The sequence below is a fragment of the Pseudoliparis swirei genome, chromosome 9, assembly GCF_029220125.1.
Source record: "Pseudoliparis swirei isolate HS2019 ecotype Mariana Trench chromosome 9, NWPU_hadal_v1, whole genome shotgun sequence".
Classification (NCBI taxonomy): Eukaryota; Metazoa; Chordata; class Actinopteri; order Perciformes; family Liparidae; genus Pseudoliparis; species Pseudoliparis swirei.
Window position 1 is genome coordinate 24,076,772 of NC_079396.1, and position 24,548 is coordinate 24,101,319.

A 24,548-nucleotide genomic window follows, 5' to 3' on the forward strand; every position below is an offset into this window, starting at 1 on the left:
CGGCGGCTCACCTTCGGCTCCCGGCGGCTCCACGCTGCTCGCGTGACTTTTTCGTAAACAGTCTCTGGCTGTCAAAGTGGGCGTGGTCTACAAGTTGCATGAATCCGCAGGTCGCGGCTCATGCGTCGCGCGCGTGCGCACAGGGAGCCGGATTTAGAGTTCGTGAGTGCAAAGCTGTTGTCCATCTTTTTGTCGGGTCTTCTTTTGTGTGCATTGCACTCTATGTGTGTGTGTGTGTGTGTTTGGTCGCACGTGTGTGTGAGAGCAAACTGCAGCACCGCCCTGTGATGGAAAGAGGGTGATGCTAGCTAGATCGTCACGAGTTTAACTTTCTTTTATTTCTTTTTTTTGAAAGTTTGAAAGCAAACACTGTGTGCGCGTACGTGTGCGCGTGCCTGTGCGGCAGGAAGAAACCCTGTTTTCCAAATCATAGCCCCTGCAGGAGTGCGATGATGGCCTTCTTTGTTATCCGAGCAGCAAATAACACTCACGACATTTCTTTTACATCCCACTCCAGACTTTTCCTTTTCATCATTTCCTCTTTGGTGTTCCTGAGTGCAGACGCAGAGGCTGAATGCTTTGTGCAGTGAGGGCTTCACCTCTCCGGGAGGCTGTGGGACACCTGAAGGCACCACTGGAGACGACTCGTTTGAGTGTGGAGCAGTGGCGTCCCTAGGCGTCCCCCCCTCCCCCCCCCCGTCGACAACGATCGCCGTGGGCTAAGCCCCAGATGTATCCAAATCCTAGAGACGCGCCTGGTGTGGAGGCCGAGCTGCAGTGGAGTACAGAACAGGGGCGGCTTGTCCATAAGGGCGATTGGGGCGACGCACTGCCTCGGGGGAAAAGAAAAAAAAAGAAAAGAAAAAAGTCGCATTCTACCACTAGATCATTGTCCAATCAGGTAACAGTCATTCAGTCAGCCTAAAGTCGTGCTTCAAATGGCCCCGCCCCTTCTGGGGCGATTTTGGGCGACCTCTCCCATTGACTCCAATGTTAATTTTTCACAAAACAGAGCTCTCAATGCATTCTCTATGGCTTCCGGAGGAGTCGCCTCCAGGTCTTGTCATCAGTAATCGACGTAAAAGCGTCTCAGTACGTCATACAGCTTCGACAGAGGCGTATTCAGTCGGCCAGTGCTCAGGGCAACAGCAGCGATTCAATTCTTTCTTTAAAAGAGACTCTTCGGTCGGCGTAACATTGAAGACACATCGGCAACAATAGAAGTAGGACCTCCTAGACCAGCGGTCGCCAACACGTCGATCGGTCGACCGGAGACGAAATAAAATGAAAATAAAATCAGAAACACATTGTTCCTCATTCTCGAACATTTTCTGAGGTGTCTTCTGAAACGTTTTCTTCCTGACTGGAAGATGGACGTCAGAAAAGATCTCCGCCTGATGTTAAAGAACGCCTGTAAACGGGTTCTCTGACAGCCGTGTTGTCAGCTGTGCTCCTGAAAGAGGAACGTAGGACTACAGGTGAGGCGCAGGGGAAATGCAGACAACTCCACATATTACACACGGTCAAAGTACACCGACATAAAACTAAGTCATGAATAAATAAATGTTGAAATGCCCTGTACTTTAATGTAAATGTTTACGTATTATTTACAATGTTGCTGTGCATGCGCGACAGCTGAGATTCTTTCTTCTTGCCAGGTCTTACCTCCGTGAGTTTGGCTTTTCTGTTGTTGCCTTCAAAACAAAAGCTCAACATTTAGCTTTTTCTTGTCTGGTGGAGCAATCTGGTTTACTTGAAAGTGATGCAATTGTATTTTCTCTTATTTTAAAAAAACACAGATGCAGGAATCACAAATGGGGATCTCATATTTATTATTATTATAATTATTAAATCTTGAAAAAATCACCAAATGAAAGACCAGGAGCTGGATTACTGACAGACAGCTCACAGACTGTCTGTCTGCTTATGAACTAACTACAAGCTCACAGACAGAGTTCAGTCACAGCCGTCACACTGACTGGAGTCACATGACTTGATGGCATTGTGAGAAAGCTACACATAGACAGCTGTCTGAAGGTCTGTGGTTTTGGGAGGGTTAATCATTATCAAAAAAATTGCCCCCCCTGAGAATTTTTTCAGGAGCCGCCACTGGTACAGAAGGTTCTCTCTGCGGCTCTCATCCACCTGGCAGGAGGCCAAGAGCGGCTGCAAGAGCCTCGACATGCCACGTCGGGAGCGAAGCCAATGCGCAAGTGTCCGAAAACCTGCTTTCTCTCTACTGACCAGCAGGGGGCGACTCATCTGGTTGCAAAAAAAGAAGTCTGATTCTATAGAGGTCTATAAGAAAATGACTTTACTTCTCTCTTGATTTATTACCTCAGTAAACATTGTAAACATGACATTTGTGATCTCAATCTCTAGTTTGAATCCAGCAGTAGACGGGTGGGTAGGTAGACAGGTAAGTAGACGGGTAGAACGAAGTGGAGGTAGACTGGTATAGACAAGGAGGTAGTCAGAGGGGGAGAGCATCCATCAACCGTAAGCCCCGCCTCCATCCACGCATCGCAGCACCTGATAGGCCGTTTGAAGTGCCCTTCAGGGAGAATATTACTTCCAACTCTGAAGCTGCTGTTTCTCATCTGACTTTGGAGGACAATAAAAACAGTGGAGCGAAAATAAAAACATTCTTTACACCTCTGCAGCCTCCATCGTGTTCCAGTCCACACAGCGTCCAGCCGGGCAGTCTTACAAAGCGTCGAGTCACGGTGGTCGGGGGGGGGGGTTCAGGGACTGCCGGCGTCTCCAGGATATCAACCACTTCAGAGACAAAGCAGTTTGTCGTTATGAGACTCTCAGGGCTTCTTCCCCCTTTTCTTCCTTTGGCTGACCGGCCGCTCGCCGGTGCCAAGGCACAGAGATTTATTTGGAGGAAGCCCTCATATATTTTGCAAACCCACTCGGAAGCTGCTCTTACAAACACAGAGAGAGAGAGAACTTCAGAGTGGAGCTCCTAACTTCTTCTCTGTTCAGGGGAGGCCAACCCTCTCTCAGACGTGTGATCCGTGTGCCGGATCTTAATTGGAACACGTAGAGGGGGAACATCGTGGGACAATTAAGTATTTGACGTTTTTTCCTACGATGCATAATTAAAGTACGAAATATATTTTTGAAACCCAATAGGTTCGTTGACACATCTGGAGTACAGATCGGAGCTTCATTACGTTTGCATTGGCTTCACCTCGCTGGAGCCGGCTCCCAGCTCGCCAGGCTGACAGGTGGGGCTGGGAGGGGGAGGGGGGGGAGTTATGTGGCCTAATGGAGAGAATAAATTGAGTGTCATTTGAGCTCAACACAGTCGACTGCCTTGACGAGCTACAGATGTAAACGGTCACATTTTAACCAAACCGGGCCGTACATCTAAACGTGTGTGTGTGTGTAGGTGTGTGTGTCCGTCCTCACACACACACATAAACAGGCATGAAAACGGGTCAGGGGTGAAAAAGGTGAGAAGGATAGGCGCGCGCGCGGGGGGTGCTGGTGACTTCCACTAACATCGATGTTGGACGTTGTATGATAATCTATAGTTCCTCCATTCTGACACCAAGTCAGTGGGCCCTATAATAATAGTAATATTGTATATAATATAGTCATTCATGAACCAACTTCCTCTTTTTTTTGGCGTGAACAAGTCTTCAAGTCTTGTGCTCTGCTGAGCCTCGAGTCTGTTCCTTGAGTCTGTTCTGCCTCTACCTGGTTGTCACGATCTTCTAATCCAGGGGTGTCAAACTCATTTTCACCGAGGGCCACATCCGCCTCATGGCTGCCCTCAAAGGGCCGGTTGTCATAACACGGTATAATTCTAACTACTCCAGAACATATTGTAAAATAACTGTCTTTGCATTTGTTTGTTTATTTAGGTGTACTTATATAAATGTATAACTATATATGCAAATGTATTTAATATTATACAATACATCTATTTAATTTAATTATATTTATTTTAACCCACATTACTTTATCAAAGATCAAACAAACATTATTACATTATCTTTGTTAAAAGCTTTTTCACAGTTGAGACAGGTGGTTCTCCACTGGTCTGGGTAGTGGTTCTCCACTGGTCTGGGCAGTGGTTCTCCACTGGTCTGGGGCAGTAGTTCTCCACTGGTTTGGGCAGTGGTTCTCCACTGGTCTGGCTTTGGGACGCACTATCACCCCTGAATGACAAGCTGAGACCTAAATTGAGGGATATTTTTAACTTCTCAAATGTATTTAATGAAAAGATGTTGCAGTTTGAACCTGAGTGTTCAGAATATCACAGTATGCACAACACAACTATTTAGTAATATTCCCTTTTACAGTCAATTATGAACCAACAAGTGAATCTTAAGGACACAAGAATGCCGTCACATAAAATGACACGTATGTTCTAATCTATGCCATACCTGCCATAAATATCATGATACTGATACAATACCATAAAACAGTACCATAAATACGATCCTGGTATATTTATCTATAATAGTAATAAATAAAATATCTGTATGGTTCACTTTTTACCAACTTTTTCAACACTTAACAAATGGCAGTATTATTAGTATTAGCCTACAAGATATTAATGAAACTACATGGAGCCATCATAGCATTGATTATCACTATGAGACTGTTAGTCTGTATCTGACCAGATGATACAGAGTTCATCAGGATGAGCAGCTGGAGAGTTACAGAAACAGAACTTTACAGACTGAACTTAAACATTTCACTTCTGGCATCTTTTTTATTTTTTATTTTTAAAGCCGAACATTCCGCCACTTAACGGCACTCGCTGCGTAGTGTGCGCAGACAGCTCGACACGGAGCAGCGCGTGCGCTCTGATCGCTCTTTTAATGAAGTATCGATACTAAAAATATGCTAAATCACATCGCTCTTAACGTACGGGTACTTTGTTAGGATCGCTCCACCGTGCAGCGCGACAGCAGCAGATAGCGGGCTAACATTCAAGCTAACCTAAACCACCAAACGCTGAAGACATCTTGACGCTGATTGGCCGAGACGCGACACGTGCCCATCAAAGATGTTCTATTGCGAAAAGCACCACTCCACATTTTCTCCGTGTCCCACTCCAATCTCATAAACGCCGGCCGGCCAATTGACCCCCCCCCCTTCCCCAAAACAAAAACTCTTCGGATCTACACGATTCACGTCAGTCACCTATTTTGGTTTCAAAACGGCGAATTTCGCCGAAAGGTGAGGGATTCTCATGCCTGCATAAACCAGCGGTTAACACGGCCATCTCCTCGTGGAACCATGCCGACATCTCGAGGGTACCATGAATCTGTAGTAGTAGAACAACAACGAGGAGGAAGAGGAGGAGGAGGAGGAGGAGGAGAAGAAGAATCCTGTTTGGGGAAGATGCTCGTTGTTTGTCAAGATACATTTTTATAAAATGTGCCCGATGAAAAATCACAAAGACCGTCTCTGAACGTGAAAAGTCCAAACTTTAATTGGCAAAAAGGCAAAATCACATTCTCACTCACATGTGGAGTGTGCGCTGAAAGCTGCTCAGATATGATTGTTAAGACGATCAAAAACAATGCACTGAAATCATGGGGTTCACATTCTCATCCTGCAGTAAAACTGAATTTCACGAGCGAACATAAATACGATTCTTTGTCGAATAACAAACACTTCAGGAGTCGGACGGCGTTTGAAATCAAAACAAACGTTTCCCTTCGGGAAGGTCGCCGCGTCACGTGTTGAACGCCGGGATAAAAGCTGAGCGACGGGTTCACGTCGAGTTAGACGTGCGGTGCGTTATGGCTCAAAATGAAAGAAGAAAAAACACAGTGTTCTGTAATCAAATGCCCGTAAAACAACAACAACAATGAACCAACCTTTGTTCTCGGTTAGCTTCGTGCACATCTGAAGGCGCTCCATCTGTGAGGAGGGCGGAGTTAATCGGCTCCACCCAATCGGCTACAACTAAACAAAGTGTGTTTTTCTGCTCTTAAAAAACTAAACACTTTCAAGTGAATGTTTTGAGTCGTAGGCGGACGAGGTTCCCCTGAGGTGCCACACGCCATCCACACAAATAAACAACAACAACTCAATCAAACTAGTGGGTCTCCTTCTTCTTTCTCCAAAATATGTCAGTTAATAAATGGAGCAGTTTTGTAAATATAAAACCACAAACAAAGACATACACAACGATATAAATCTGTTTCCACACGCAAAAATATACACACAGGCACACAGAGGGAAAAAAGCCCCGATCTGATATTCTGAGTTCCTTCGCTGCGTCCGCACCAACGTGCGAGTGGTTCTGCAGTCACGTCCCACAGAGGCATATTCAGTATGCACTGGTGGTCTGTGGTGGTCTGTGGTGGGTCTGTGGTGAGTCTGCTTTTGAAGAATAGAGACCAGACAGGGAGCGTCATCAGGACTTGTAGTCTGGAGAATAGAGACGCGACCTGGGGCTGCTACCGGGGGGCGTCCTCGGTATCGAGTGGTTGAAGGAATTCATTCCCGGAGAGCCCAGACCTGAAAAAAGAGCCACATATATATATATAATTATATTTATATATAATTATATATATACATATATACATATATATATATAATAACAACACAGTAAATAGAGCGTCCGTAGCAGAAAATAATATAAAAACAAGAAATAAGTGTTGCGGTTGAAGCTCTTCAAGAACGGCGGAATTTTTAATATAAATACCACTTCACGAAACCCTTTCACAAACGCACATCCTATTGTGAGGCGCCACATTCACGATTTACCCACGAGACGCGGGCACTGAGACGACGCCTTGTTGAGCTTTAAATAACGGCGCCGTCAGAAATTGTTCTGGATTTTGTCAGATTCCTTTATCATCTTTTATAATTAACTCTCCTCGGAGCATTGCAGGTTTAAGGGTTGATTAAACTTCTCTTTAAAACCTCTTTTTGAGAACTAAGCGAGATGGAGATCAAGTATATATATATATATATTTTTTAAATTGAACTCCCATTTCGATGTGTATCCTTTTGAATGTATAATTCAAGGTTTTCCACGGCGTGGGAAATTATATGTCATTCATTTTGTCACGAGTACGTAAAAAAAAAATTATATATATTACAAAGAAAGTGTTTTTTCTTTGTGAGGTTGATTTGTCAGAGCTTTCTCACCGCTAATAAAAGATATATTCAAAACGTGCACGATAGCGTCAAATTTTTTTCCTAACTTTCACAATAAAAGCCCGAAACAAAAAGTTCAGTCGGCGCACTTCCCTCAAAGGAAAGCCAAAAAGAGCTCACCGTGGTTTGACCTGCCAGACGCCGCTCTGGCTCAATCATATGAATCTACTAGTTGCTTCTCTCCCAAAGTCACATCGATGACAGGATGGAACGTTTGAGTGCAAAAACACATTTGCAGGCGAGTATTTCACATCTTCGTGTTGTGTCCTACCTGGCATGAGTGGCACAGGGGTCCTCTGCATGAAGCCAGGTTGGAACCCGTGGTCCCTTGGGCTGAACACCGTGTGGAGGACTGCAGGGGATAAAGGCAATAAATAAAAAACCCTTGTTAAAAACAAATCATTCAAACAGTCTTTAAAAAACACAAACTCCTCAGAACGTCTGGCTGCTTCAAATTGTGACACACATTTGTCCCGTTAGGACGACACTTCATTCCTCGTCATAAAAAGAAAAGCTGACCATGCAGTGACATTCATTTTGGAATATACATCAAATAAATTACAGCATTGATTTAAAAACAATAAAAAAACATACATAAAGTAAAAACCCAGCAGCCTTACACACTCTCGTCACACACACAGCTAATGTGTTAGTATTCCTATAACGTCCCGCAGTCGTGAGGCGACCCACCGATGATGACGATGGCTGTCGCGGCCAGCAGAGCAAACAGGGTGAAGAACATCATCTGGTAGCAGTTTATAAAACTGTGCAGGGAGTGGCCCCCCTCAGTGTGAACAACTGGAGGGGGAGAGCGAGAAAGAGAGAGACATTAATAACTATTAGCTAATACAGAGTTTTATCTGTTGTTAAAACTTACACCCAAACTTTTTTTTTCAAGACTACTTTTAGGGCCGTCACTTTTTATTCTAAATGAAAACTTTTGTAACAGGCAATAATAATATAATAATAATATATGATCTGCAATCCTCTATTCGAAGTCTAAAATGCAGAGTGGATGTTAAACAACTGCTAATGTCGATTTATATTTGCCACGGTGAAATAAAAGTAAAATAGAGAGCGATGATGAACGATTAATCCGGACAACAAACCCCCCTGAGATGTAATATGACAGAGAATTTAGGATTCGATACCTGAGATGTAAAGGTTGTGGGTAAAGCTCCAGGGCTGGTGGTGTAACCGCCGAACAGCAACGAAGGAATGCTTTTAGGATTAAACTACTTGACCTTATTAGAATGGTGACCGCCCCGCTACCTTTCCTTTGCCCTAACTCACACATTAAGGTATCTTAATTAAAGCCGCACGACCTGGAGGCTCGAGGTCCAGCGCCTCGTCTCTCACCCGGCTTGGCGGCGCTGGGATCGGCCACTTGGATCAACGTGACCGGGATGACGATGCTCTGGCCGCAGGAGCCGCCGCCGATGGAAATGGAGGCGGAGACGGCGGCCTGAGGGTCCACGGCGCTGATCGTGTACTTTGAGAAACTGGGGAAGCTTTGCTGTACTTCCTTCTCTTGGACGGCGATGTTGGGAGAAGCAGACACCACCTTAAAAAAAGAAAAGAAAAAAAAACGTGGATAATTGAAGTCTATTCTAACGAGGATCGGACCAAGCGGATAAAAGTAAACGGGCATCAGGTGTTCTGCTAGAAGCGGTTGGCCTGACCTCCATGTTGGACAGGGCGGCGGCGGGGCCGTAGACGATGAGCTCGGCCGACGGGTGGAGGTTTGAGAGCACCAGCTCCGTCTGGTCGGAGTAGAGGCCCGGCTCGATGGGCAAACTGGCGCCGACCTGTTCCCCGGAGAAGGCGCCGCCCTCCGGGCCGCCCCTCACCAGCAGGCTGGACCGGGACATGCTGAGCGCACGGGTCCGCGCGTCCGTCATCGGCTGCAGGGTGATGGAGCAGGTGTAGGAGCCTGGGGCAAGAAGACACAGAGCCACGAGTAATTCATTATCGATGTGCGCATTTGGGATATTTACAGTCACGGAATGTGTAAGAAGGGATCTCGTAAGGGATTCCTCTCATTGTGCACCGCGATGAACGGAACAGATAAAATAAGTCACCGTCACGAGCTCCCATTAGGACCTCAGTGGGATCCAGCTCAGTGGTTACAGCCTTGTACACACACACACACACACACGGTGAATCCCATCGTAGATAAGCCAACACCTGGAGGTTAAGTCCCAAACACAATTAGAGGAGTGCTCTCAGGCAACAGGGAGTCTCCTCCGTTCAATACATCACCTGGACACCTTTTACAGTCCCATCTACACTCATTCCAGAGGGCAAAGCAGATATTGATTTAGCCGTTGTAAAAAGTGTTTTTCCTGCCAGTAATGCAGAGCGGACATAAACTGTGCGCCTAGGTTAGATTTCAAACTGATTCGTTTTTGGAACACTTCTAAAAATATATATATTTTTAAAAAAGGTAGAAAATGATTTGAATGTCCAAAAATAAAAAAAAGTACAGTTTGGGATGTAAATGTAAAAAAGGAAAGATGACGGCAAAATGAAAAACTACAGGAATGAGTCAACAGAATATAAAGCCCATCAGTAATGCAGTAATAAACTAGAATGGCACTGCTCGGCGCACCATACCATATATCACAAGATTGGGCATTAAATTATGAACATTGTGGCATTAGTTGCATGCCAATTGGATACAAATTCGTAAAAAGAAGATTTTGACCTTTTCATGACCTTGACCTTTGACCCGATTGATCCCAAAATCTAATCAAATGGTCCCCGGATAATAACCAATCATCCCACCAAATTTCATGCGATTTGGTTTAATACTTTTTGTGTTATGCGAGTAACACGCATTGAAATAAATAAATAAATACACGCCGATCAAAACATAACCTTCAGCATTTTCAATGCGAAGGTAATAAAGCCTAACGGCATCGCATGTGAATACAATGATGTGATTCAATGCCACCAAATCATGTGTAAATGCTCACAGACTTCCTACAAAGAGAGAAGACTCCCTGCTTCTTTGACTCTCACCAACGCCGGAGTCAAAGCTGGTGTGTGTTTTGAAGACGTCGTTGGCGGGGAAGTCGATCGCATCGCTGCTGAAGCCGAGGTGGCAGCCGACGGAGGTCTCAGGCTGCAGCTGTGAGATGGCTTCGGTCTGGGCCGGGGAACAGGTTCCTGCATGGTGGAGCACGCAAACCGTCTGATTTATTACAAACTGCGTCATGAAAATCAAAAACAAGAGTTAGATGAAAAGATGGGATACCGCTCTCGCATCCGTCGGTCAAAACATGAAGCTAGCCAGCCCGGTTAGCTTAGCACAAAGACTGGAGACGGGTGGAAACTGCTAGCCTGTCCCAGCGGTAACTAAATGCTCCTGCGATACGACGCAATCCCACTTATTAACACTTTCTATCTTGCTTGTTTTAATCTAATGTGCCAGACTGTTTATTGGGTCTGAGCAGTTGCCCAGCAACCAGAGGACATGATCCAGAGCATAACCATCCATAAAATTGTCAATTATCCACTTGTCCAGATCAAACAAACAAGATATAAGAGGTTAAATACAGAGCTCTGGAGGGGCTGGGAGGTGGAGACAGGCTAGTATGAGCAAGAAAGGAAATGAGAGTTTCCCAAAATGCTCAACTGTTCTCTTCAGTAACTTCCCACTAAGTCAGTGCCGTACCGATGAGGTTGGTTCCCGTCCCCCTGGTGGCGAGGAGGACTTTCGTTTCCTTGCCGATCCTGACGGGCGCAGCCTGCGCCGCCGCAGCCGTCCACGTCGTCGCTTCCACTACGACCTGCAGCGCCACACGGAGGAGGAACAGCAGCCGAGGAATCACGAGGAGATTCACTTTAATTAATCACAACGTAATGTCGCCGTTTACATCCATCAGAAACCAAACCAATTAAAAACAGCCGGTTGTTTAATGCGATGTTACTGCTCCCTCTATCAACGTCTCCTCTGGCGCGGATTACAAAAAACACACAGCTTCATTCGGTTCATTTCATTAGAACGCTCGTCTAAGATAAAATACCTCTCATCAAATCTCGTTCTGCGAATACACACACACACGCACGCACGCACGCACGTTGTATTTCTTATGATATATTGATGCACGAATGGATAAGATGGGGGCAAAAAGAAAGTAGTCGGATGTCGAAAGTAGAAATAAAGAACAGAGATGTTTACCGTTTGCATAATTATGACGTGATCGTAGATTATTTATCACGGTCATCGTGACAAAAAGGGAATCGGTCATTTAGTTTAGCATGGCGGCTAAGATAGTCTTGCCTACACAGGTATAACATACCAAAACACCAGGTATAACATACCTCTCTGTATGTTTTCATAACACCAGGTATAACATACCTCTCTGTATGTTTTCATAACACCAGGTATAACACACCTCTCTGTATGTTTTCATAACACCAGGTATAACACACCTCTCTGTATGTTTTCATAACACCAGGTATAACACACCTCTCTGTATGTTTTCATAACACCAGGTATAACACACCTCTCTGTATGTTTTCATAACACCAGGTATAACACACCTCTCTGTATGTTTTCATAACACCAGGTATAACACACCTCTCTGTATGTTTTCATAACACCAGGTATAACATACCTCTCTGTATGTTTTCATAACACCAGGTATAACATACCTCTCTGTATGTTTTCATAACACCAGGTATAACATACCTCTCTGTATGTTTTCATAACACCAGGTATAACACACCTCTCTGTATGTTTTCATAACGCCAGGTATAACACACCTCTCTGTATGTTTTCATAACACCAGGTATAACACACCTCTCTGTATGTTTTCATAACACCAGGTATAACACACCTCTCTGTATGTTTTCATAACACCAGGTATAACATACCTCTCTGTATGTTTTCATAACACCAGGTATAACATACCTCTCTGTATGTTTTCATAACACCAGGTATAACATACCTCTCTGTATGTTTTCATAACACCAGGTATAACACACCTCTCTGTATGTTTTCATAACGCCAGGTATCTCGTAGTACACAGAAACGGTCCCCGAGTCTCTGGCTACTGCCGCACCACTTTGAGGGTCCACCTGAAGAACGCCGTTAGCCGAGGAGCTCCAAGTCCCTTGACCCCCTGCAGAGAAGGGAAGATATGTCCGTCTTTTAATGGAAAGAATATTGTATTTATATTATATAATTATATATATAATAATACAATATGGAAGCTAAAATAAATGTCAACATTTCTACTAAAATGAAAATGGTCACCAGAAATACTGTGATTCCACTTCATCACAGCAAACAAATAAAATAACATTTAACTGCATTAAGACTGTGAAGGAAAACTAAAATATTGTTTTTGTTGTTCTTTCTGGTCAAAAGTGTCAGTTTCTCATCCATCAACCTTTACAGTCCTGTACATCTGCCTCTTAAAAGACCACGTCGCCGTCTCACCCTCCGGGCTGGTTAACTGGGCGCTGAAGCAGACCACGTCCCCCACCACCAGCCTGTGGGCCTCATCCGGGTGAATGGCGTGCCCGACAGGAAGTGGAACGTAGTCCGCCACACCCACGTTGTCACTGTCCCACACGGCCAGAAGAGTGAGGCCCACATTGATCGTCCTCACGGTCAGAGTGTGGTTACCGGGCCCAACCCCCACCTGCAGCAAGTCATCTCTGCAGGACAGAACAGAGGGTTGCAGGTTGACTTCCTAGTTATCAACCTCGCCTTTAATTCTCATTAACAGAAGTCAAAATCAGGCTAATGGGAAGTTATTGTTGTTCCAGGAACAAAGACAACACCTACATTTCTCTCCGACACCCTGTGGCTCGTCATTTATCTCCATTCGACCTTCCGGTCATCCCCCTCTTTATTTATTACCCCACACCTTGTCTGTCCATTAATTATTTGAAAACATAGATGACACTGTCCTCGTTGGTAAACTGGATCAAACTCGGCAAATACCATTTGATAAGCTTTAAGAAACCCAGAGAAAAGCTTTGTAATACAATAAATCACACACTTAGTACTGAGAGTGCAACATCCAATATATTTATATTTTTTCCCTTGAAAGAATGTTTTGCTTTTTGCCTCCGTCTCCAAATAATCTGTTCTGAACAAATGGGGCCAAACTGCTTCCACCTCGGCCGTAAAATCCAAGAGGCTCCTTGAAGACTGGGATCTAATCACAGAGCCTCATCTTTAGTCCCAGGACAACCGGCTCTTTACCACACCGACTTTCAGACTTTTACCCCCAAAATGGTCTGTCAGCACCTGGAGAGCTAGATAATAAAATCAATTTAGTGTGCAGACAGATGAGGGAGTTTCTCATCAGGGGGGCAGCAGTGCTGTACAACACCCCCTCCCTTTAATTTAGCACCCACTGAAGTGGAAACAACTCCATCTGAAATGAGGCTGAAGGAACAGCCCAGGAAGTTAATGTGGTGAACTCCTAGTGCAGCCTCACCCTCTACAGATATTAATGCACCGCCGGAACAAAAGGCAGACGGTATGGTGCATCATATAATGAGTTAGTTAGTGTTATATATATATATATACACACACATGCGCAAATATGTAAAAAAGATCTCTCTATATATAAATATATAGATTTTTTTGTTACATAATATATAATTATATATATATATATATAATATTTTATGTATAAAAATAAAATAAATAAAATATATATAGATATATATGTGTTTTTTAACATGTTTTTGCATTGTAACAATTACAAGATAAACAATGTAGAGGTCTCAAATTAAAAAAATATATAAATGAGAGTGTGGCCAAAAGGATTTCACCTTTGCAAACTGCTAACCATATCCTCTCTTCATCCCAACTCATTCGGGTCTCACCAAGTATGAATGGATGACTTCTGAAGGTTGATGACAGAAACAGTGAGAAGTGTTAACAGACCTGTTTGTGGAGAACGTGAGGTGGGAGTTGGAGCTGTGCAGGGCGTCTCCCGTGCTGGCGTGAAAGTGGACAGTGAAGGTGAGCACTATGCCCAGGGGCAAGGCTTTCAGGCTCTCCCGGGTGTGCGTGTAGAGCACGGGACTGGTACTGAAGCGCACGTAGGACACGGGGACCACCTGAGGAACGAAGGGAAGAACCACAGTCTCGCTCAGGAACAACGTCAATGGTCTTTTCAAGAGTCAACAAAGCAATTCAACCTTCCTTTGATGCTTTTCATGTCATAATGTTCTCACAAAGCATAAACAAGATAACTATTGACCAGCGTCTATATGGATGAAGCTCGATTTGATTTGCCGTCTGCCATCATGTGTCTTTACAATGTGGTAAGTACAGTACAAAGATGATCCAATTAACTGTTTCACAGGTCACAAATCAGACAACAAGTAACGCTAGCTAGATAGAGCACCCCTTATCCCTCAGCCGCTCTCCTTCTATAGAGCTACTATGTCTTTGCTCCAGCAGAACTTATTGGAAAAATGGTCCTTTCACATTTAACCATTACGTAATAAAATAATTGTACCGTAGATGAAATTGAAAAAACGTAAACAGAAAATGGAAGACATCGATATAAAACTGGAAAACTAAATAAATCATAGACCTACGCTGGATGCGAATGCCTCCTATATTACATATATTACAGGTTTCTCGAACCCATATTCTCAAAAACATCTATTGATGGGATTTCACTTCGAATACCCAGAAGACACCGCTTTCAAAACCTAGTCGGAAACGAGCTCTCAAACCGACCTTCAAAGCGAGGATGAGAGTTTGATTGAAACCAAAGGTCTCCTGCGAGGTGATCAGGAGGGAGGAGATGCCAGTAAGAGAGCCAGAGGAGAGGAAGCCCTTATCGTCCACTTGAGCGATCACAGCCTGGTCGGGGAAATCCAGCATCCGGTAAGAGAGTGCACCGGCGCCGTCCCTGTTAGACACAACGGCATCACGTTCATCTCTCTCATGCGTGGCTTTCTGCTCTTTTTTTGCGATGAAAGTTGTTGAATCCACGTGATTTGAGGGTAGACACAAAATATACTTTGCAGCGGTTTGTTACTCACCTGCTGGTTTGGAGTTTGAGGGCCGAGTTTGGAGCCATCAGCAACTCCCCGGCCTCTACTTCGGGATTCAGCATGTGAAGGTTGTCATAGACCTTAATCAAAACAAAATGTTGGAACTTCAATGAAATAAAAAGAGGGCGTTTAATCATGCTATGGTGTTTAGGGACACGAGGCGTGTCACAGTGTAATGCAGTTTGAAGCCGGGTGCATTCAGCTCCAACTAATCTGCAGTCTCGCTTCACAGATAACGACTTCGGATACGCCAACACTCAGCAGCTTGACTGCCTTAAATGCCAACGTTCCTCTATTGGGAAAAGCAGCAGGGGGACATGGTCATGTTCAGCAACGCAGTCTGTAAGAGCCAAATATGATTAATAAATGTATGTCCTCTATATATACACTGGGTGGTGTCCTAAGCACACCAATACCAATGAGGTGAATAATTAGTGAGGGCAGGTGTTGGACCCCGGAAAGGGAAAGGGTTTTGACCGCTTTCGCGGGAGAGCTTGTTGCTCATTTAACCCGGATTGCAAAAGAATAAACATATATTCATACTTAAGAACGTCTCTGAGGGTCATGTCGGCGATTAAAAGGGGAAAAGAAAAACAGCTGTTGACACAAGAGCGCGTCCAAAAGATCTAAAAGTGGTCTTTATAAAATATCTGAAAATACTGCATTTACACTACCGTTCAAAAGTTTGGGATCACCCAGACAATTTCGTGTCTTCCATGAAAAATCACACTTTTATTTATCAAATGAATATAAAATATAGTCAAGACATTGACAAGGTTAGAAATAATGATTAATATTTGAAGTATTAATTTTGTTCTTCAAACTTCAAGCTCAAAGGAAGGCCAGTTGTATAGCTTATATCACCAGCATAACTGTTTTCAGCTGTGCTAACATAATTGCACAAGGGTTTTCTAATCAGACATTAGTCTTCTAAGGCGATTAGCAAACACAATGTACCATTAGAGCACTGGAGTGATCGTTGATGGAAATGGGCCTCTATACACCTATGGAGATATTTCATTAGAAACCAGACGTTTCCACCGAGAATAGTCATTTACCACATTAACAATGTATAGTGTGTATTTTTGATTATTGTTATCTTTATTGAAAAAACAGTGCTTTTCTTTGAAAAATAAAGACATTTCTAAGTGACCCCAAACTTTTGAATGGTAGTGTATACTTCTGTAAACAACGTTGACAGCGATGCCTTTGTCTTTTCTTTTCCCAGGCGTGTGCCCACATAGAGCGCTGTAGGCCACAGGGCTGTACCTGGATCTGGATCTCATCCATGAGCTCCAGTAGATGCCCAACCAGCTGCCCGGCATGGGGGTCAGTCACTCTGAGCACCACCTTCAGCCCCGTGCGCCCTCTCGTTCTCCCGGTCACCGTCATGCCGAAGTTGTGCTCCGCCTGCAGCTCCACGTTGGCCTGATAGGAGACGGGGGAACATCAAGACGACGGCAAAAAGGAGCAGCAGCAAATAAAAAAAATACATTTAAAAAAAGAAAAGGGCAACAAGTGATGCGGAAGCAAGGACAAGGCACATGCTGACAAGGAAGCAAAGAGAGACTGTGAGATTGTGTTTATTTTTAAAATCAGAATGCAATGCTGGAACAGCACATCTTAAATTAAATCTGAGACACAAATAGAAACGGCTCGGTGGCAGAAACTGTGTGCGGTATCAAATGAAACAATGCGGCGCGGGCGTACCTCAATGTGTCTTGGCTGGACATCCAAAATGTCTCTCTTGGTGGTGGACCAGGTGAAGGTGAGGCCAGGCACGGCGTTGCCAAAGGAGAAGGGCGTTTGACTATTAGTCAGACCCATCACATACACAGGCATCTAGGAAAGGAGAGCAGAGGAAGCCAACCAGGAAGAGGGCTTTGCGGTTACTCGTTTCCCGATGAAATGCGGTGCTGCCGTCTGCAGTAATGTTAGAGTCGGGGGTCATCTTTATATTGTTCTCCGATTAAACATCACACCTGTGTCTTTGTCTTCATTCTTGTGATCGGTGCTCTGATTCGAATGGCTGTCAATCGCACGACCTCAACTTCCACTTGATCCTGTGAAGACACGCGATGCGCTTTTTAAAAAATTGTAATAAATCCAAAACGAGTGATATATGACTGCACATCACTATTTATTGAAATATTCACCTGAGACACGACGACCAGTTTGCCGGTTTCTGCATCGACAGCTTGGACCAGTCCGGTCACGGTGACGTTCCCAATGGTAACGCCCCTGACGTGGCCGATGCCATTGACGGAAGCTATTTCCTCGTTGAACATAGAGAACAGGATGTTGGACTGAGGCTGAGGGCCGCCTTCAGATGTGATCTATAAAAAAGGACGGCAGAAAAGAAAGGGGGAGAGTTTGTGAGAAAGAAACAGGAGAAAGAATGAGCGTGACTCTTACACACCGACTGTTAAGACAACAGCTTTCATCAATGCAAGGTCAGAGAACATATTTCCTGGAAGACGGTATCCTTTATGTATTAAAGTACTGGAGATTAGACAATGGACATCCGACACGAGGAATGTGCAGAGCATGTGGACTGCCGAGTTTATAATGTTCAGCAATTAGGAGGCCTCTTGGACGGGCGCTAAATGCTCGAGTTGAGGAAAATGAAAGGCGAGCTGGATGTTCAAACCAAGAGCTATTAGGCTTAAATAGATCTTCCAGAAGATTCTTGGCAGAGGGCTCTTTTTGGAAGATAAACCGAGGACCAGATGAACTCATCTGGCAAGACGAACCGAGGCCAGCTGCTTCCAGATAAAGCTCAAAGCATCGATATTATACATACTTGCATCATTGCTCCAATCAGCAGGGTGATCTTCCTCGGGATGAGTTTGAAAGGTGGAAATACCTACGAGTAGAAAGTGTATTATTATTATATTATTAGTTATATGCACATATGCAAGAGTCAAGCCTTGAACTGAGATTTTTAGTAGTTCACACTGTATTATTATACCTCAATGGGCTGAGGTGCAGATGCAATTTTTCTGCCATTTGTATCCACTACCACAGCCGATAGAGTGGTCTGACTGATGGAAACACCTTTCACCACGAAAACAGCAGAATCGATTTCCGTGGGCTCCACTAAATGTCTGCAACAACACACAAAAAGGTTTAGGATTATACACAAAGGCCTACGAGTTCCTACATCCTAAACAACACGCTTCTAAGTACTTACTTTAGAGAGACGATGGCAGAACCCGCCTTGAGTTTGAGGTTCATGAAACGGAAATAGCTGGCTGGGAAGGGCTTCTTATTGTCGTCCAAGACTCTGACATAAGCTTTCACAGATTTGCCGATCTCCACCTGTAACTCAGATGAATGGCATCGTCCATTTGGGAAATAGTCATTTTGGTTCACAGGCCGGGCGAAGCTAATGACGCCAATTAAAAGACAGACTTTTATGAAAACTGGGAAGGGCTGTGCTCGAAGCAGACGACCACGGTGTCGAGACATTTTTCGTAAAGTGCGATGCTGATAATAGGGAACGTCTAGTCAAGCTGTGGAAACTCACCTTGTCAACGACTCTCACGTAAACCTCCAGGATGTCAGAAACGTGCACCGTGGCTTTGGCAGGCGCTGGAAATGCCAGACAAAGGTCATGAACCACCACCGTCACCTCCCCCGGGTGGACGGGAGAGACCTGGAGACGCATCGCAAATCAAAAGTGATGATGTAACTCAGAATCTCAATTATCTGCAATCCATGGAGAATGTTTAGCTCGTTAACTACTGGGTTAACTCCTGGGGTAGAGGTGCTTTGGAAATGTCAGGGCTACAGTGTGGGCTGCGTGCAAACCACCGGTTTATGAAAAAACTAATTACAAATGTTTAATGTTTTACAATAAAAAAATGTATGGAAATAATTACGTTCCATCTGCTAAACTAGCATCCGGCCACGTCCCACATGACAGCAGCGAGGTAGCAAAAACTAACCCTCGCAATATTATCCACCTCAATAAGTTGTAATAAATCGACCAGAGATCTCACAACCCTTCAGTCCAGATGTTCCCTCTTACCTGCGCCATTCCTTGGGCCTCCTGGAACGCCACGTTGGCGATCCCTTTCACGCTGGTGTTGACAAAGAAGTGCCCCGAGCCTTCTCGCAGGGCCAAGTTCACCTGCAAAAACAAAAAATACAATAAATGCCTCGTGACAAAGCAGAGCATCATTTTAAGCGTAAAAATGATTACACACTGGTTTAGATTCAGAAAACCCACACCAGTTCACCATCATGCATTTGTTCTGACTAGCTGGACTTGTATGAGACATCAAAGGGTATTTGACCCCTGACTACATTCAACCTTTAAAATCCTCTCACACGGGTCACTAGCTGTTCTTTAACCCGCACACCTCCCGAACAGCTCCTCTATCACAGGATTAGGAGAGGGAGGAGGGAGACATGACTCCGGCGCGCCCACAGCAATGATTACTATTAATGATGATGATTAAATAAAATGTGCATTTCAGATCGGCCTGATTAAAAGAAATAATATAGGTTAAAACTAAATTCCCTCCGTCCTCATTGGGTCCTACTCTTGGAGGGTAGATGTATAAGTCTAAACATGTGGGAGGGGATGGGTTGGAATGTTGGGCGGGTGTGTATGGGGATATGGATGGATTTGGATGTGTGCTGATTTTATTTTGTTGTAGATATATATATATATATTTATATATATTTTTTTCTCGATGTCAAGGACTAATCTGTTTGTGGAAAATGCAAATCAAAAAGTTTAAAAAAAAAAAAAATGAAATACCGGCAGTTTTACATTTGGTAAAACAAGCCGGGAAAAGCCTGTTTCTGTCACTTTATAACGCTTTCTGGGTGAAAGAGATGATGCGTACGAGATGTTTAATCTGTCCCTTACCCACACATCTGGATGGTTATATATGGTAACTACGCCGGGAGAAACCTTCACATCTTCAACCAATAGCAGGTCCAGAGTGGCCGACACAGGGGTCAAGGTGCCGTACTGTACGGAGGGAGGAAACAGATTGGTTTGTTATGGTTACACATCTCCCATCAAACAATACAGTGTGCTGGTGTTGGGAAAAGGGAAGTAAGCTAATTATCACTCTATGAGAAAACAAAAAAGCGGAATAGAGAATAACTGACTCCAAACCTCACATATACAGGACTGTCTCAGAAAATTAGAATATTGTGATGAAGTTCTTTATTTTCTGTAATGCAATTAAAAAAACAAAAATGTCATGCATTCTGGATTCATTACAAATCAACTGAAATATTGCAAGCCTTTTATTCTTTTAATATTGCTGATTATGGCTTACAGCTTAAGAAAACTAAAATATCCTATCTCTAAATATTAGAATATCATGAAAAAGTATACTAGTAGGGTATTAAACAAATCACTTGAATTGTCTAATTAACTCGAAACACCTGCAAGGGTTTCCTGAGCCTTGACAAACACTCAGCTGTTATAAATCTTTTTTTTAACTTGGTCTGAGGAAATATTAAAATTTTATGAGATAGGATTTTAGAGTTTTCTTAAGCTGTAAGCCATAATCAGCAATATTAAAAGAATAAAAGGCTTGCAATATTTCAGTTGATTTGTAATGAATCCAGAATGCATGACATTTTTGTTTTTTTAATTGCATTACAGAAAATAAAGAACTTTATCACAATATTCTAATTTTCTGAGACAGTCCTGTATATATAAAATTAAAACTCACCTGACGTGCATCTGACTGAAAGCAAAAGGTTCACAGAACACCATCATACAGATATTTAAAAATAAAGTTCAGCGACGTCTGCTTTCGAGAGGAAATGAAAGCATAGTCGTGGAGCCACTCACTGGACTGGGTACTTTGGCTGCTGCGAGGTGTAAGGCCTGGTAACCCAGAGCCGTCACCGCGATGGTGGCTCTGCCCGTTTGATGGTGGACAAGAACCGTCTGTCGCCCTGCCACAGAGAACAGAAACAAAAGGCCAATTAAAAACAAACAATCCAAACTGTTTGTCTTTATTACCTTCGCATTGAAAATGCGGAAGGTAATGTTTTGATCGCCGTGTATTTGTATGCGTGCGTGCGTGTTATAAGTAAAAAAGTATTAAACCGAATCGCATGAAATTTGGTGGGATGATTGGTTATTATCCGGGGACCATTTGATTAGATTTTGGGATTAATCGGGTCAAAGGTCAAAATCGTATTTTTACCATAGCGCGGTAAATTTATATCCAATTGGCATGCAACTAATGCCAACATGTTCATAATTCAATGCCCAATCTTGTGATATGCGAAGGTATGCGCTCTACCGAGTGCCCGTTCTAGTTAATCTATAGAAACAGACTGCAAAAAAAGAAAGCAAGAAATTCCCGTCTGCTTCCGCTGTCTTACAACTAAAGCAGAGACCTCATCACTTCCCAAATGTCGCCGACACTCTTTCTAAAAGCCAACCAGGTGTAGGGCGAGGCGCGGCGCCTCACCGTGAAGTTTCATCTGCTTGTGGTCATCCTCGACCGGCTGCAGCTCCATGGGCAGCGTGGGTTCGATGCTGGCCAGCGACGCCACGCTCGATTCCCACAGAACGCTCAGAGAGCTGAAGTTGTCGAACTTCCTTCCTTGTTGATCAAAAGCAGCCAAGTCCAAAATGGGATTACGGTAATTTGAAACGGGCACCTAGAAAAAAAGATATCGCGATCAATTCATTTTCAAAACATTATGCTTGCATTATTTTATTTTTTAAACTCATTAATAATCATTATCATCGAGTTGGGGATTCCTAATTAAGTGTATTTGTGAACTTCTTTTTGTAAGATCGTGGATCTATTCTTGGAACTAAACTGACAAAACAAAATTATATCAAAAACATTTTACAAACAACAAAATTAAAATTCTTCAGTAATTTCAGTGCGAGTAGCCAAAAATGACATTATTAAAAAAAAGTAAGTGCATCATAAAAAGGCCTTTATGTTTATTAAATCTTTTTTTGTGGGCTTCCGAGCGCCACTCTATTTCTTTTCATAGTCCGAACCGACAGAGCAAGTTGTGTGACTCATTTCAACATCGACAAATGCAGCATCCACTCATTCCGTAATTACCTTTCACAATAAAAGCCCTGGACATCTACGCTGCGTAACTGTTTATCAGAGGGAACTGAAATGCACTCACTAAAAGGAAACTAAAAATAGCAGACAGTATGGATCCTGGTAGTTGAGCCTCCTCTGTGCTACTCAATTTATTATATATTAAAATGTTTTTGTTGTGCGTTTGCTGACGGTATGAATAGTTTTGATGCAAAATATTGGCAGACGAGTAGTTTGAATTATCGTGTTCTTTAGGCAGCGAGGTGAAACACACACACACACACATACACACACACACACGCATACACACACACACACACGCATACACACATACCACTTGTTTGTTCTGCTGCAGCAGCGGGCAGGTCAGGTCCAGCTGTGGGTTGGAATAAACTGGGACCAGGGTGAGGCGAGACGGGATTGCGCACACAAACTTAACCACCGCCAGCTCCACGGCAGGATAAGGATTGGTCACGCTGGCCTTGTTTCCCAACGTCACCTCCAGCACCTGAACAACAACAACAACGACAACTGAAGCGGACAATAAAATACGAGTCGGCACTATTGGGAGCCATCACAGTAATACAGCAAGGACACCAACATGATTAACTATTGATAATAGTTACAATTCAAAAACATGCAAGTTTCCCTCCACACAGTAGTTAACGTACCGACTATGAAAGAACAATACAGTAAACGGTACTTAGCGAGTACCGTTTACTGTATTGTATTTTTATCCAGTTTGATGTAATATTGCAACGGTTTAGACTTTCGTTTTTAAATAATGTATGTGTGGTATCAAGTATCATGGCCAGAAAATAATTTCCGTGCACTTTTTCAACATAATTTATCAGAATTTTATTGATTATTATTTTGCCAATAACCAAACAATACAAACTTTGGTCCGGTGACCCACCCTCTTTAGACTTTTGGCAAATCTTGACTGAATTCTCTTAACTTTTCTTCTTCATTTCTTTGTGTGCACATGCGATGGGGATTAACTCTGCTCATTAGGATCAATAGGCACACTTGCAGGCTATGCCGGTTATTCAATTTCCAAGAACGATGGCGGTCATCCTCATAACACACTTTTGAAGGACTCCGCGGTTGAAGATCACGTCGTCAGGACAATTGTCATGAACACATTTCGGAAGGTTTTGGTGAACGAGGCCCAAAAGGGTTTCTGAAGGTCTCACCTGCTCCCCCAGAGCCCGGCAGGTCGCTCTGACCCAGTGCTGGTTGTAGTTGTGCGATGAAGGGGTGGTCAGAGCGAGGCTCACGCTGGCCTCGTCCTCGGCGCTCAAGTTGCAGAAGAACTTGGAGGGCTCTAAGACCCAGGGCCGGGGCCCGCCCTCAAGCAGCATGTCTTTAGAGGAGCCCAGAGTCACCACGGCCACGGACACGGGGTCGATCGCCTGCCGAGCAGCGTGGTTGGATTATTAATGTTACAGCAGGACACTATCAGGAAGAAACACTTTTAGAAAAGCCAAACAATTTAGGCGACCAAAATGTAAAAGACGCAGAACATTTTCGGGCAAAATACATGCAGAAAAACAAAGAGGACGATATCTTAATCAAAAATAAAACAATTAAGTATATCAGCTTGGCCCAGGGTTCATACACATGTTGTCCAAAGGATTTCCAGGACTTTAAACCACTTTTTATTTTATTTATCTCCATCCAAACATGAAAAAGATTAACAATGAGAATTCCAAAGCATACAGTACGGAGTATGAAAGAGCGTATGCCGGCTTATATTTTGATCGGCATTCTTTTAAAAATATATTCATTATTTAAAGCTCAGCGTAAATGAAGCTGTCCATGACTTCTCCAAAACTTTCGGGATTTTTCAGGCCTGGAAATAACCATTTTAAAATTCCATAACTTTTCCAGGTTTTCCATGACCTTCCGAACTCTGTTGGCCATTCTAGTGTTAGGAGGAACGTAACTGGGGAAGCTAAAATCCTCAGTATTTGACAGAAAAGAAACTAAATTGGGTCAACCTTGACTTGCCATAAGAAAAACAAGTGAAGAAACTAAAACATCTGAAATATTTTAAAGAATACTACATAATCCGATGATGAAAACATGACCTCAAAGTGGTGCATTAAACAGCTTGTTACTGTACCGATAACCTGAATACAATATGCACGCTTATTGAGTGACAGAATGCTTTAGATACCTCATCAGCACATTTTCATTACTGCGCAATACTGGAGCGAAGGTGTATAAAAAAATTAAGATGTAAAAAAGAAAAATGTACACGTGTACAATGCTTGATTAAAATGCAAAGCGGAAACC

The 24,548-nt window shown here is 43.5% G+C and overlaps 1 protein-coding gene across 1 annotated transcript in view; it reads right to left on the reverse strand.

Moving 5' to 3' along the window:
- Nucleotides 1–5,437: 5,437 nt before the first annotated feature.
- nup210 (nucleoporin 210) overlaps nucleotides 5,438–24,548 on the reverse strand; it is a 28,235-nt gene continuing 9,124 nt past the window's right edge. The window contains exons 15-40 of the mRNA XM_056422215.1: nucleotides 23,444–23,662; nucleotides 22,582–22,755; nucleotides 21,648–21,840; nucleotides 21,017–21,123; nucleotides 20,072–20,176; nucleotides 19,223–19,324; nucleotides 18,719–18,847; nucleotides 18,383–18,510; nucleotides 18,161–18,296; nucleotides 17,993–18,055; nucleotides 17,346–17,525; nucleotides 17,172–17,252; nucleotides 16,900–17,031; nucleotides 16,459–16,617; nucleotides 15,178–15,269; nucleotides 14,870–15,044; nucleotides 14,063–14,238; nucleotides 12,596–12,816; nucleotides 12,139–12,275; nucleotides 10,823–10,937; nucleotides 10,168–10,314; nucleotides 8,826–9,076; nucleotides 8,503–8,707; nucleotides 7,834–7,941; nucleotides 7,415–7,495; nucleotides 5,438–6,498 (exon numbers count right to left, since the gene is read on the reverse strand). Coding sequence (XP_056278190.1) covers nucleotides 6,395–6,498; nucleotides 7,415–7,495; nucleotides 7,834–7,941; nucleotides 8,503–8,707; nucleotides 8,826–9,076; nucleotides 10,168–10,314; nucleotides 10,823–10,937; nucleotides 12,139–12,275; nucleotides 12,596–12,816; nucleotides 14,063–14,238; nucleotides 14,870–15,044; nucleotides 15,178–15,269; nucleotides 16,459–16,617; nucleotides 16,900–17,031; nucleotides 17,172–17,252; nucleotides 17,346–17,525; nucleotides 17,993–18,055; nucleotides 18,161–18,296; nucleotides 18,383–18,510; nucleotides 18,719–18,847; nucleotides 19,223–19,324; nucleotides 20,072–20,176; nucleotides 21,017–21,123; nucleotides 21,648–21,840; nucleotides 22,582–22,755; nucleotides 23,444–23,662 — 3,720 coding nt within the window. The 3' untranslated portion in view covers nucleotides 5,438–6,394. The remainder of the gene's footprint in view (nucleotides 6,499–7,414; nucleotides 7,496–7,833; nucleotides 7,942–8,502; nucleotides 8,708–8,825; nucleotides 9,077–10,167; nucleotides 10,315–10,822; nucleotides 10,938–12,138; nucleotides 12,276–12,595; nucleotides 12,817–14,062; nucleotides 14,239–14,869; nucleotides 15,045–15,177; nucleotides 15,270–16,458; nucleotides 16,618–16,899; nucleotides 17,032–17,171; nucleotides 17,253–17,345; nucleotides 17,526–17,992; nucleotides 18,056–18,160; nucleotides 18,297–18,382; nucleotides 18,511–18,718; nucleotides 18,848–19,222; nucleotides 19,325–20,071; nucleotides 20,177–21,016; nucleotides 21,124–21,647; nucleotides 21,841–22,581; nucleotides 22,756–23,443; nucleotides 23,663–24,548) is intronic.